The sequence below is a fragment of the Fusarium fujikuroi genome, chromosome FFUJ_chr03 (genome assembly GCF_900079805.1).
Source record: "Fusarium fujikuroi IMI 58289 draft genome, chromosome FFUJ_chr03".
Lineage (NCBI taxonomy): Eukaryota > Fungi > Ascomycota > Sordariomycetes > Hypocreales > Nectriaceae > Fusarium > Fusarium fujikuroi.
In genome coordinates, this window is record NC_036624.1 from 996363 (window position 1) to 1010510 (window position 14148).

Consider the following 14148-nt stretch of genomic DNA (forward strand, 5'->3'; position numbering starts at 1 on the left):
GTCTTGTTGTTTCCGTAGTGGCCCCTGAGTTCCCTTTCTTATACTAAGTACAGAAACTAGCAATAGATGCAGCTACCGCACCGCGGTACTCCGCAGAGAGGACAACTTGGATTGATATCTAAGCGCATCCATCCACAGTCACAGTTACAGCACTGCCAGCAGCTCAATCCGCGTCTTGAGCGTCCTGGGTTACTGCTGCTGCTGTCTGGGAAGCTTTTCCCTTCCGACTTTCTTCGCCCTCCCCAGCGATCCTCCCTTCCTCCTGGAAAGGACTCGGATTTGCTTTTGGATGTGTCTGACTGTTCGCCCAGCCCCGAATCATCTAGTGTCGAGGCCACTTTCTTGCCTTTGTCCGTTGAAACAGGGCCCTCGTTCTCAGAGGTTTCAGTGTCTTGGGATGCGATGTAATGCTCATCTATTTCGGTTTCTGCACTGGGCTGTAACGACGCTTCTTCTGCCATGGTAGGATCGAGGGAAATGGCAAGGAGTGCGAGCTGCTTCTGATGTTGGCCAATGTGGTTTCGATATGTTTCTATGTTCTGTAAAAGCTTCTTACACAGAGGACATGTTGTCTTATCAGGAATCTCTGTCTTGCCCACGGTACTGAGCTGTACTAAATCCTCAATCTCAGAAAGGTGCCTTTGATCGACGTGCTTTTGCGAGAGATGATCTCTGCATCCATTTCTTGAGGTGAATCCCAGGTTACATCCGAAAGGATAAGCATAGATTCTCCAATGTTCCTCGAGAACGTGGTGTATCCAATCCTTTTGGCGAGCATAGCGATGATGAGGCGCGGAACAGTCGTGCTCCAAGCAGATGTATGGGCGCAGATCTCTATAAACATGTTTTCTTGAAACGGTCAGTTCCCGTTCATTTGATGCATTCATAGTCACTTACTTCCAGTCTTTCGTTGACAATACCCTTATCATCTGTTGACAACAGGGGCATCTAATCGGCCTCTCATCAGTGGCTCTCTGTGGCAAGGGAGGAATTCTGGGAGCTTGTAAATCTTCAGAGGCTACGGATGAGGTTTCAGAAGAATTCTCATCCAAGAGTCCCTTACGCTCAGTTCCCCAGTAGGTCAAGTCTTCTAGATCAAGCTGACTGATGAGCGCCTCCAATGTTGGCTCATCTGCCAGTGAGCCTTTTGAATGGTGACTGCTCTGCTCTGTCGATTGTTGATTCTGAAAACGTTGTCGCCTGGCTGAGATGGCGTTCCCAAGACGCTCTGCTATGACCTTATCCGTCACAGGGTACTTCGAGAGAACGTACTGAACATCGAAGGGCTCAAATCGGGATGTCTCATCCGTATTCCGGTCATTCGTTAATGTGTCTCTCAATGCCGCACCAAGATATGAGAGATCGTCGATAGAATCGGCTATATGCGCCAGAATCTGTTCAATCTCCGTTTCTGGAGAAATTTCCCATGATTGCCCCTCTTCTTCTGACTGAGAGTCCTCCTCTTCTTCTTCTTCAATCTGATCCCAGGGTACCTGGGATCCGACGGTGATTGCGAGGGCATCTTCAAGTAGTCTCCGAATATGGCTCAAGAGCCGAATAACTTGAGACCTGATACGTGTGTTATTATGTAAATCTTGTTGAAGTGAATCTGCTCCAGCATTTCTCTTCCATCGAGTGAATCGACTCTGCAAGTTCTTGAATCCGACATATTTATTATATTTGCTAATAGAAGCGATAGTCGAGTATCCCAGTTGTTCTTCTAGGCGTTCAAAACATTTACCGCAGTCTTTTGCGAGTTGATCAATATTGTGAGACATTTTGGGGGAGTATCGCCATAGATCTATTGTTGTTGTAGAGACATGACTCCATGCTGACAGATAGAAAGTACTTGAGTTCGAGTCCTCCAATGTGCAAATATACCACTTCCCAATATGTATGCACATTACTATTGGACTCTCGACCCCTCATTTGTACCCAACTCGTTCATACCCAAACAACCATCCCTAGCCTCTACAGTTCTCGTCAAAATATACAATTAACCAACACATCGAACGCTCCCGGAGCCATCAGAATCATGTCTGGGCTTGAAATAGCTGGCCTTATCCTGGGGGCAATACCAGTTGCCATTGAAGCACTCAAGTCAGGGAGCCAAGGAATAGCGATGCTCCAACGGAGCCGCAGGTACGAGAATGAACTGGAGAGGCTGGTCAACAAACTCGAGAACGAACGCGTGAGGCTTGGAGATGTGTGTGAGAAAGTTCTCGTCGATCTTGTGCCTCACTCGCGAATGGAGGAGATGATCCAAGACCCTGGTCGCATGTTCAACGATGACCCAGAACTTAAAGCCAAACTTCAAAGGCGATTGTGGAAAGGCTTTGATCTCTTCAATCAGACGCTGAAAGAGATCAATGCTGCCATGAACGAAGCTATAAACCGTATTAGTCTCCAGATCCAAGATGAGTCCAACATCAGAAGATCGCTCAGACACTCGTTCCTTGACGACTTGTTATCTCGGATCAATGAAGGGGTTTTGGTCCTCGAGCAACTCGTGGATAGGAGCATACAACTGGAACCAACCAGGAACAGACGTTTGCAAGGGAAATTTCTATGTTTCGTACGCAATTTGGCATGCGAACTCTCCTGTGCATTACGAGCCAGCTTCCATTGCACTTGCGGGCACCAAATCTGTTTACAACTCGAGAGACGATCCCCAGACATGGTCCCTGGTGATACAGGGGACGAGGCCGCCAAACACATCGGATTTCACCTTGCTCTCTCATACCAAGGGCCTTCTACAAAGCCTGACATTATCTCGAGTCGGGATACGATGTGGTCAGACGTGCTTGCGAAACCGAGCCTGATGTCCCGCCCAGAAGCCTTGACTATTACTATTCAGCCAAAGCAAAAGGATCGCCTGAAGGCTTTTAGGGAAAATAGCAGTCCAATCTACAGCCGATCATTTTCTTCGCCTATGGATGGCTCGGCCAAGCTCCAGGCCAACTCTGTCGAGCTCAAGTCAGTGGTCAACCATCCGCAACGATCTACTAGAACCGTGGATCTCTGTAATAGTATCACACGGCCCCTTGAACCTGGTACCGAAACATCCTATGGTATGATATTCGATGTGTCAACCCCAGAAACGTATGCATACCATGTATCCTCAGTTATTCTCAGCAAATACCGAGCGCAGTGTGGTAGAACTATAACATCGTTGAACGGAGTTCTCGGCCAGAACCGTCAACACATGATTCTCTCGGAACAAGACAGACTTAAACTAGCCGTGGTCATATCTTCTAATCTTCTTCAACTTCATGGAAGTCCATGGATGCCGAAAGTCATCCGCAGCCAAGATATCTACTTGATCCAAAGCGATGATGACCCCATTTGCGATCGTTTTTTTGTCATGCAGACTCTGCCAAACAAAACCGGTTCTTGCATTGAAGAAAACGCTGAGTTGCGCTCCATGAGGAACCAGGCGTTGTTTTATCTGGGTGTGCTTTTGATCGAATTAGCTTTTGGTAAATCACTTGAGCTGCTGCGAAGTGCAAGAGATAAGTCAAGCACTGGCTCTCAATTCTTTACAGACTACAGGACTGCGAAGCGATTGGTCGATCAAGTGACGAGCTTCATAGGACCAAATTACGGGAGTGCAGTGTCCAGGTGTATTGATGGAGAGTTTCACGGCCGAGGAGTAGGACTAGAGGATCAAGATCTATCACAGGATGTATACGCTGGAGTCGTGGCGCTGTTGGAGAAGGAATTGGAAGGCTAACAACTATCTCTCGCAGGGTCTACTAAGGGTACAGAGGTAGTCAAAGACTATATTAACAAGATTGAGCGCGACAGTCTGTGTGTTAATCTGAAGCAAGTTCGAGGTGGTCTTCCTACAGGGTAATTGTTGGTATGTGAGATGACAGTGACCAACTCGATACTTGACAAAAACAAGGCAGATGCTCTTGAATGCATAAAAAGTTATGAATGACGAATCAAGACTGAGTCAGTCTCTGGCTGAGCTGAGAAAGTGAGCAATGTCTCGAGCTTCTTTGACTGGTAGACTAGGATGAGCCCCCTTGCACCACAATTGCTTTTTCCTGCTGGACACACAGCATCGATCAAGGTCAACAACACATCCTAGTAGTAAATCTTGCACGAGTCTCAGATCCTGCACTCGTTGAATCAATTACTCACTTCAACTGACACGATACATCTCACTTGTTTTCCTCTACAGGTATTCTACAGGGGTTATCCTCGGCCGAACACTCGGCATGTCTCCTCTCTCTGTGTCTGTGCAGATCTCTCGCCCTTGTCCACCTGCTCATCTGCCTAGTACCACCATATAATGAAATCCGTATCCACGGAACTGGCTGAGTGATAGCTGAGACACGGACTAAGTATCATAATGACAACTGATCAAGGGGGTATATCCCGACATTCAGGTCGTCAACTGAGACTACTCTGTGGATCCCTCCCTTTTGCCGACGAGAACTATCTAGCCTCATGTTTCTTCTACTGTACTGTACTCTGAGTGAAAACGGAACCTCCTACACTCGTGAGAGTACGAATGTTTCGGGCCAAGATAAACGTAAAGCCTTGGAAAGAATTGAGGCGAGGTTTGAGAAAAGAAGCCACTCAACCCTTTTGGCGCCGGCCCATCCACTGCTAAGCCTTGCTAATACCCTCTCAGGCATGCTCATGCCCATGTCAAGCTGAAGTTGAAGGCTATCACCAAGACTAGTGATATTGACACTGATGAAAAGTTGACATGCCGATACTCACGACATCCCAAAAGCAAAGAGGCATCCCAGTGACCAGCTATCACATATCGTCGTATGAGATAGTTCTCTGATCGACGATCAAATGACGATTAACCCATGACAACTTGAGAATTCCTGTGAAACTTGGTCACTGACATAGTCACTGCAGAGATAGTCATGAGTCTTGTAGACTCTTGGATCGCTCAAGTTGCTGGCAGACACATGCAAGAGTTCTCTCCACGGAACAACAACGTTCCATCTCTCGCTCATCTCATGTTTCCAGAAAGACAGCATTTAAAACAGAGACAAGATCTTCCCATTCCTAAACGCCAGTTCGTCAAGCCCTGGCGCGTGGCAAACAGAGGCCGAAAAGCGACGGGTCTCAGAACGCCTCCCCAACTGTCTTCAGATCCCCTTTACTGATAATCTCAGCGCAGTATTGCCCGATAATCGCTTTCACATAGTTTCTCCTCAAACTGCAAGCTTGGCATGAGCACAGTAGATATGCACAGCTACTCTGGCGGGATCACGGTCCGTCGCCGAAAATCAAGCTCTTGTCTCACTCCACTGACCACTGACGACCCAGGGGAGCTTCCGATAGGGCGAGCCAGTAAGCGGCAAGGGAAAGGTATGCAAGTAATATATAGATCATATAATTCCACCATCAATGCTACAGAAGGGAACAAGTGACATCTATTCGTTGGTATGCAGGAGCTCAAGCAACCCGATATTGCTCCACCAGAACCATGATGACCAGGACTTTGCTAGTGATGCCAGACAAAAGCATCTACTGAAACTATACTTCGGGTCAACAAGTTACCGTCGTAGAAAGGCTTCAACCCTTGTTGCTTTTTCCTCTGTTCCAAAAGCAAAGTAATACAAGCTCCTCTCAAATGCGTCATCACGGCACGAATCATCAGCTACAGACCATTAGCTCCAGACCGCAATATGAGACAAAGTATGTCAACAAACCTCGGCATATAGCTTTCTTGGCCAATTGAACGGCAACACCACCTCGAGCTGCGAGCTGCGCGGCAGCTTCGATAGTCTTGTCCAATACTTGCCCATCCTTAAACATGTCGCAGACCAGCCCACAAGACAATGCTTCTTCACTCGAGATCGGCGTTCCAAGCAGGATGGCTTTCATGGCCTAGGTTGAGTTAGTCAACAAACAAAGCCAGTCTCGGCGCCTCATCTCGAGCACGTGTATCATGAAGCTTACTCTGAATTTGCCCAAGGCAGACGTGGAGCCGTTCGAGTGCCTCCGCCCGGGAATGAGACCGAGATTCACCTCGGGAGCACAAACTTGGCGCGTGGCGATGCATAGATCAAGTCACACTGATGCATGTTAGTTGCTGGCTATTGTTCATTGTGTGGTAGTCTCACCATCATGGCAAGCTCAAAACCACCCCCAAGCTATCACGAGTTGTCAGTCACAGGTATATCACAAATCGTGGAAGGGACCATACTGCAGGCCCATCTACTGCTGCTAGAATAGGCTTTCTCACAGCAGCCATGCCATGGCACAGATCTTCCAGGTAACGACAAGATCTGGCGGCTTCAGCATCCATCGTCGATATCTCCTTGATATCCGCACCAGCTGTCGAGCAAGTTAATAAACTGCCGAGAAAACGTGGTTTGGAACTTAACTCACCCGAGAAGCAAGAGCCGTATCCAGTTATGACAATGACTTTGGTGTTTGAGTCAGCCGAGGCTCTTGAGAGAGCTCCAAGGAACTCAATGATCATGGCTTTTGAGACGGCATTGCGCTTCTCTGGGCGGTTGAGTGTGATCACTGACACCCCTGGTGCGTGCGCGGGAGAGTCAACAATGATGAGACTGGCATCTGACATGATGATTGATGACGTTGGAAGAAGAGATGATCAAAAGGAAAGTAGAGCTTTGAGTAGATTGATAGTGTCAGGAAGTGACAGACAGGTCTTCAACCCTGCTTAGTTGAGTATCTTTTATGCCAAAAGGACGCGCCATCAACTCCGAGCTGGCAGCATAATCATCAAAGACACTCTTGGTACCACCAAAAAGCCACAGCCTACGTATATCTTCACGGTATCTTCACACACCCCGAATTGCAGGGCGGGAATGGATCTCCAAGACATGTCAGTCATAATCGTTAGCCCTGGACAAGGGTTCACTACCTCTTAAGATTGACTGGCAGGTTCCGGTTTCCAGGGTGTGGTCGAGTACCCCGACTAGGATCCAGCCCATCGGAATCAGGCAAGGTAGTATTGAAGGAATACCCCAGAAGTCGGTTCATCAATGTGAAAAGCTATTTATCGGTACCTGTATTGCGGGCCCTTGTCCGGATACCCCCTTGGTGTCCACATGTCTCATCGCCCGTCACATTCCTCTCTTGACCGGGCTGCCCCGTCCCACATTCTTCCGTACCCCGGGGCCGGCTCCGTATAACTAAGACCCCCGGGCGGGTGTGAGAGGAATGCAGAAGCAATCATGACAATCTGGGTCCGCCGTCCCCTCCGGGGGCGTGAGTTCGATCCCAAGTTGCTGTGGAAATCAGGGCAACCTCCATATCTCACGACGACGTCAAACCCCCCATGGGGACATGTCAAGGGACGATTGATTGATCAAAGACCGATAGTGATGAGTATGTGCATCTCAGAAGACAAAGATGAAACATCCTTTCCAGGGCGGGTGCCACCTTTGCCACGCCGTTGAAAATATATAAGCCCGTCCGTTGTTATCTCAGGGTCAAACTCAACGGTCAACAACAGACATCAACAATCCCCATTGTCTCTTTCTTACCTTATTTCACTCTTTGAGGTGCCCTCTTCACAATGACCGTCGTCAGCCCGCTACAGGGACATTCCCTGCACGAGTCAGCTCTTCAACTTGGCCAAGGGGACTGTGTCGAGCCTCCATTCCCAACAGTCACTTCAGCATTCTATCACCATGCAAGAGCTTCTCCAGATACCATAGCCCTCCGTGATCTCTCAGGGTCACTAAAAGAGCTTACTTATGGGCAACTTGCAAAACAAGCCCAAGAGTTGGCTGCAGAGCTCATTGCTCGAGGTGTCTGTCCTGACTCGCGGGTACCCCTTGTTGCTAAAAGAGGACTGGACATGATCATTGGCATATGGGCAATCCTTTCATGCGGAGCTCAATATGTTCCTCTTGATGGAGGTGTCGTTCCTGATAAGACTATTCGTCGAGTTCTTGAGCAGGCCGGCGGTGGTGTCGTCCTTTGTCTGTCTTCAACAAAGCACCGCATCACCTCCCAACATCCCAACCAGACTGTGGTTGTTATTGACGAAATAAAAGCGAGGCCTGTCGAAGAAGACGTTCATGTCGATCTCGCAACTCCAGATTCCGGCTGTTACGTGATATATACATCAGGTAAGTCAAGACAGAGCTCAATGTCTCAGAGTAGACTTCTCACAAGGAAATAGGAACAACAGGAGAGCCAAAGGGCGTCGACATCATACACAGAAATGTTGCCAATCTTGTGTGCCTGGCCCCGGGAAACCTGGGGGTGCAAACTGGCACTTGCGTTGGCTCGGTCCTCAACATAAGTTTCGACATGGGTGAGTTTCTCGTATCCACGATGTTTCCAATTCTGACCCAACTCAGCGGCATGGGAGGTCTTGGTCTGCCTATGCAATGGAGGAACACTCGTTCTCCGAGGTTCCAATTGGGAACCAACTCTCCAACAGGTTCGTGACGGCCACATCACTCGATTGTCAGGCTCCGACTTACACGGAAACAGATTGATGTTCTCATCTGCACACCAACAATCCTCTCCAAATACCATCCTACACAATATCCCAGGATAAAAACAGTGGCCACAGCCGGCGAACCAACTACAACAGGGTAAGTACTCAGCTGAGCATGGTTTCCAACAGTCACTGACCAGCGTAGTCTCGCCGATTTGTGGGCAAGTCACGGCACATATTGGAACTGCTGCGGCCCTACAGAAACAACGATCGTAAATACTATGCATCGCCATGTCGTTGGACAAGAATTATCAATCGGTCGACCGACTCCGAATAACATAGTATATATCCTCAACCGTCTAGGCGAACCTGTCCCTATGGGTGCCACAGGAGTGATGTGGGCAGGCGGCCGTGGAGTCTCTAGAGGCTATATCGGCCTTGAGGAAAAGACGGCGGAGAGATACAGGCCAGATCCATTTGCCAATGACGGGTAAGATACCTCGCTTGGTTAGATTGTGCCAAAGCTGACAGTCCAGATCAACGATATACAACACTGGCGACCTTTGCCGTTGGAGAACTGATGGTTCAGTCGAGATTCTCGGCCGAGTCGACGATCAAGTCAAAGTAAAGGTACATCAAAAGTCCCTTGGTGCATTCGCCATGATCTGACCTTATTTCAGGGTTTCCGCGTGGAGCTAGACGGCATCTCAGCATCCCTAGCTTCGGCCCCAGGTGTGTCTCGGGCGGCAGCGCTGCTGATCGACGGAGAGATACATGGGTTTACCACCCCGCGCCGATGCGATGCAACCACCACCATTAAGCATGTACAGCAACACCAGCCCTACTATGCCGTTCCTACACACCTCCACCTCCTCGATGAGTTACCCTCAACACCAAATGGCAAAGTCGACAAGGGAAAACTCAAGGCACTGGCCTTGGCGAAGCAGAATGTTGCAACGCAACCATACGAGAAAGAAGAAGTCCAGGACAACCACGTCGAACTCAAGTCCCAATCGTCCATGTCCTCTCTGTCGACTCTGACTGAGAAAATTGATCTGGAGCGTGGTTTGCCTGATAAGACGTTGGCACGACCCCTCAGAGGTCTAAGACATAGGATCTTCATCGCCTATCGCACCCTGTTCAGTCTCATAGGACTACTAAACTTGGCGGCCTTAATCTGCCTGATCGCTCTGCAGCTTAAGTCAGAATGGCTGGGTATCTTCATTGCCATCAACCTTGCAATCGCAGTACTTGTGCGACAAGATACGGTGATCAACATTCTGTATACCATCTTCTGCTCAGTTCCAAAGCACTTGCCGCTCGGGATCAGGAAACGCTGTGCCAAGATATATCACCTGGGTGGTGTGCACTCCGGCGCGGGAGTCTGTGCCACGGCATGGCTAGTTATCTCGACGGTACGTGGAACACTCTGCAATGCAGGTTTCTGCGAGGGTCACGCGATTGGGTCCTTGGCGACACAGGTCGTATCGTGGGTTCTATGCGGGCTGCTATGCTCCATGGTGGCTACTGCATGGCCCTCTTTCCGGAAGCAATACCACAACTTCTTTGAGCGTTTCCATCGTTTTGCCGGTTGGACATCATTGGGTCTATTTTGGGCTCGGACAATTCTGGCGATCAACGACTCCCGGCCTCAACACCAAGGCTTAGGGATCGCCGCCGTTAAGACTCCAGACTTCTGGCTCTTGGTGGTGGCCACACTCAGCATCGCCTCTTCATGGTTTTTCCTGCGCAAGGTTCCAGTCGAGGCCGAGGTGCTTTCTGACCATGCAGTCCGCCTGCATTTCGACTATACCGTTCCCGTGAATGGTACTTTCACCCGCTTATCACGACGACCCTTAATCGAATGGCACTCTTTTGCAACCATCCCCAATCCGCAGGCTAATCAGCATGCTAAGGGTTACTCGTTGGTTGTCTCCAATGCCGGCGACTGGACTCGTTCTTGTATCCAAAACCCTCCCAGTTCCATCTGGGTACGTGGTGTGCCAGCATGTGGTGTGATGCGTATCGCAACTCTCTTCAACAGAATCGTCGTTGTCGCTACAGGATCCGGGATCGGACCGCTACTAGGCCACATTGTCCATCAGACATGTCCTACACAGCTGATTTGGTCTACATCACGACCAGAAGAGTCGTTCGGCAAAGAGCTTGTTGGCCAGGTCCGAGACGCTATTCCGGACGCGGTGATCTGGAATACGAAGACTCAAGGCCGACCAGACCTTGTGCGAATGGGCTATAACCTAGCCAAGAGCTTTGATGCCGAAGCCGTGATAATAATAGCCAACGAGAAGATCACTAAAAAGGTCGTGTACGGCCTGGAGACGCGCGGCGTGCCAGCTTATGGTGCCATCTGGGACAGCTAAGCTGCCCAACCACACACTCTCTTTTTACCAACGTATTTCCTTGAACCTGTTTCTCCAACTTTGTTCGCTCTCATACCTTGTCTTTCCTATTAATCGTTTTTGAGCGTCTGGCTAGATCACACGCTGAATCCCAGTCCATTGTTTTGGGAGTTGTTGTTTCTTTCAATCTCTTTCTGGGCCCAAGTTGTATGCGATATTATGTTTGTTTCTCATTGAATGTGTGTAAAAGTTATTGGCAAGCTCAAAAGCTGAAGAAGGAAGGGTGACATCATGGTGCTTGAAGATTAGATATGCAAGTATGCAGTAAAACGGTGCGAATCGACCTAGCTTTACCCAAAATGGCAATTTTAAGATCTACGTAATTGGCTCTTTGCTCAACAACTTCAAGATTTGCCGTGTGAGAAACCATGTTGTCTTTACGAAGGATAGCTACGACGGCAATCCCGGTGGTTGGGCGCCAGGGCCTACGGGCTGCAGCTCCAAGAACGAGATTTTACTCTCAAGCTGTTGGGCCATTGGTTTACGATTTGCATGAACCCTCACAACCAAAATATGACAAGAGGAACTCTCCAATTTTGTTCCTCCACGGACTTTTCGGATCAAAGAAGAATAACCGAGCCATTAGCAAGTGGGTTTATCTTTCTTCTGGTATGTGAGAGTTGGAACTAATGTGAAAACAGAGCTTTGGCCCGAGACTTAGGAAGATATGTATATGCTTTAGTAAGTAAACGGTCAACAGTTCTGAAAGGTTGATAGAAACTCAATACCAGTTCACAGGATCTCAGAAACCATGGCGAGTCACCTCACAGCAACAAACATGATTATAGTGCCATGGCCCAGGACGTAGCTGAATTCATCGAGGGGCATGGTTTGAAGGAAACAACTCTCATTGGACACTCAATGTCAGTAGCCGATACTTCACAGTAGCCAACACGAACAAACTGACAGATCCAGGGGAGCCAAAACCTCAATGGCCCTTGCACTGCGCTCTCCTGAACTTGTGGCCGACATCGTTTCCGTCGACAATGCCCCGGTGGACGTCTCACTCAGCAGAGACTTCCCCAAGTATGTCCGCGCTATGAAGAAGATCCAGGAAGCCGGTGTCACACGCCAGGCCGAAGCCGACAAGATCCTCAGCGAGTATGAGGAGTCTCTTCCCATTCGACAATTTCTTCTCGGCAACATGTACCTCCCTGAGGGCGAAAAGGTGCGCAAGTTCCGCATCCCTCTCGACACCCTTGGTAAGGCACTGGACAACCTCGGAGATTTTCCTTACAAGAACCCCAATGAGGTCCGATTTGTGAAACCGGCTCTGTTCGTTCGAGGTACCCAGAGCAAGTACGTCCCCGACGACGTGCTACCTCTGATTGGCCAATTCTTCCCCAAGTTTCGACTTGTTGATATCGATGCTGGTCACTGGCTCATTTCAGAGCAACCTGAGGCGTTCAGACAAGGTGAGTGCCCGATTGATGGGCCCAGAGTTTTTGGATAGGCACTAATAATCGACAGCTGTCGTTGAGTTTCTTCAAAAGTCCGAGTGACGCAGGTGAATTGAGCATCATGGGTCTTGTCCCACTATTTGGGGCGAATGCTGGACAACATTTTCATCGCCTCTGTATTATTACTCTATGTTCAATAGATAGAGATACACTGAATATTAGAATTCATGCACACAATATTGAGCACCTTGGAGTGGAACTGTAATGCTGGGTAGATAGGGTATCAGCTTAGAATTCTTCTACGGCTCTCATCTCAAAACGTCCCGCACGACCAGCGTCAAGTCACCACAGCAGCCAATGTCGTAACAAGCAAGTCACACGTCATAAATCATTCGCCGTGTTGACCGAACGTTTTTTTATACCATTCATTCAAAGGAACATGAACCCAATCCCCGGAGCTCCTCTTGTGATGCTACGCCATTTGCGATGACCGAAACAATTTGGTAGGGATGAGTTTATTAGCCGCGAGGCCCCTATTGCCTACCCCGCGCCAACCTGCCAAAATAATCCTTTTAAACCTCCTCCAGGACACGCTCCTTGAACTCCCGCTCAACCTTCTGGCCCTGGTCATCAGTACCAGACTCGCCGTGCAGAGCCATCAAGGCACCAAGGTCGAACTTGGGGGCCTTGAGCAGCTTAACCTTTCGGATGTGGACCTGGGAATTGTTAGACCTTCAGATTCATGCGTGACCGAGGACAATGATTCTACTCACGTTCTGGAGAGGGTAGATGCCCTGGGTGGACTTCTCAATCTCGCGGCCAATGACCTCGGGAATGAGCTTGGAGGTAAGCTGGGTGAGGGTGCAGCTTGAGGCCTCACGCTGGATGATGTCGGTCATCTTGCGTCGGATAGCCCGAATCTGAGAAGAGGCAGCGTAGGTGGTCTTCTTGACCTGGTTGGGTCGTCGCTTGGTGAAAGCGATGGCGAAGAGGCGGATGAGGTAATCGTCGGTAGTCTTGACAGTGACGTTGGCCTCAATGAGGGTCTGCCACTTTCGCACCAGGGATCGGAGCTTGTCGGAGGTGAAGTCGAGGCCGTGGAAAGCAGTCAAGCAGTTCTTGCCCTGGACCTCGTCGACACGGAGGCGGACCTTGCGGAAAGAGTGGTCCTCATCCTTCTGGAGATCGGCGAGAGAGACCTCGAGGATACGGCCCTTGAGAGCGTCGTTGGCGTTCTTGAGACCGGTGGTTCGGTTCACGAGGGTCTTGCCGACACTGCAAAATTTGTTAATCTTCCATATCTCACAAACTTTTTTTTGAAGATTCGTCGCGCGGTCGTCACTCACTCTCGAACGTTGAAGGGGTTAGGGGCCTTGAAAAACGAGTTAGCCAGGAGTTGATGTCGTGCGCGTTTCGAGATAACCAACCTTGATTGAGTACCAGTCCTTTCGGGAGAAGGGGTCGACCGTCTTCTTCTTGAGGCCCTTCTTGCCCTTGGAGAGTCTCTTGTTCCTGAAATAACGCGTAAGCCCATTGTATTCATCGCAAGCTTGTCGTCGTGGGTGATGCTCACTTTCCAACCGCCATGTTTGCTGGCTTGTGTGTGAACCGTTGGAGAGATGGTACTGGTGAGAGAGTGGTTGGAGGGGCGAAATAATTTCAATCTTTGTGTGCAGCAGCTTAGGTTAAGCGACGGATTGATCGAAAAGTCGCGGTCCAATTGTTCTTCCGGCGCTAAAGCTTTGTGGGATCGAAAAATAATGGATCGGAGGGCAAGAGCGACCACATCACGTGCCTTCCGTTTGAAATTTCCCTGCTAGAGGGCACATACTTGAAGCTAGCCACAGCCCAGCCAGCCACAGCCACAATAGTCTCTTTTCGAGTCTACCTAGGGAGGAAAGAAAATACAGGTCCTCGATCCTAG

General features: G+C 49.3%; 6 protein-coding genes; 3 read left to right on the top strand and 3 right to left on the bottom strand.

The window, feature by feature from the left end:
- Window positions 1–56: 56 nt before the first annotated feature.
- On the bottom strand, window positions 57–1778 carry FFUJ_02437 (uncharacterized protein; the record flags this gene model as incomplete). XM_023574167.1 has 2 exons in its annotated part: window positions 57–849; window positions 898–1778. 2 exons carry the CDS (start codon window positions 1776–1778, stop codon window positions 57–59), a joined length of 1674 nt encoding a protein of 557 aa, XP_023427574.1.
- Window positions 1779–2035: 257 nt separating this feature from the next.
- FFUJ_02438 (uncharacterized protein) lies at window positions 2036–3733 on the top strand (the record flags this gene model as incomplete). The annotated part of the gene is made up of 1 exon (XM_023574168.1): window positions 2036–3733. The coding sequence occupies one exon, from the start codon at window positions 2036–2038 to the stop codon at window positions 3731–3733; it is 1698 nt and encodes a 565-aa protein (XP_023427575.1).
- A 1898-nt stretch (window positions 3734–5631) lies between these two features.
- Window positions 5632–6568, bottom strand: FFUJ_02439 (uncharacterized protein; the record flags this gene model as incomplete). XM_023574169.1 has 2 exons in its annotated part: window positions 5632–5865; window positions 6224–6568. The coding sequence occupies 2 exons, from the start codon at window positions 6566–6568 to the stop codon at window positions 5632–5634; spliced, it is 579 nt and encodes a 192-aa protein (XP_023427576.1).
- Window positions 6569–7528: 960 nt separating this feature from the next.
- Window positions 7529–10785, top strand: FFUJ_02440 (related to non-ribosomal peptide synthetase; the record flags this gene model as incomplete). XM_023574170.1 has 7 exons in its annotated part: window positions 7529–8087; window positions 8141–8275; window positions 8322–8404; window positions 8458–8561; window positions 8610–8894; window positions 8941–9034; window positions 9085–10785. 7 exons carry the CDS (start codon window positions 7529–7531, stop codon window positions 10783–10785), a joined length of 2961 nt encoding a protein of 986 aa, XP_023427577.1.
- A 407-nt stretch (window positions 10786–11192) lies between these two features.
- Window positions 11193–12489, top strand: FFUJ_02441 (related to alpha/beta hydrolase; the record flags this gene model as incomplete). XM_023574171.1 has 5 exons in its annotated part: window positions 11193–11437; window positions 11466–11505; window positions 11563–11687; window positions 11734–12239; window positions 12425–12489. The coding sequence occupies 5 exons, from the start codon at window positions 11193–11195 to the stop codon at window positions 12487–12489; spliced, it is 981 nt and encodes a 326-aa protein (XP_023427578.1).
- Window positions 12490–12796: 307 nt separating this feature from the next.
- On the bottom strand, window positions 12797–13811 carry FFUJ_02442 (probable ribosomal protein 10, cytosolic; the record flags this gene model as incomplete). XM_023574172.1 has 5 exons in its annotated part: window positions 12797–12940; window positions 12998–13499; window positions 13571–13596; window positions 13652–13736; window positions 13798–13811. 5 exons carry the CDS (start codon window positions 13809–13811, stop codon window positions 12797–12799), a joined length of 771 nt encoding a protein of 256 aa, XP_023428772.1.
- Between the last annotated feature and the right edge of the window lie 337 nt (window positions 13812–14148).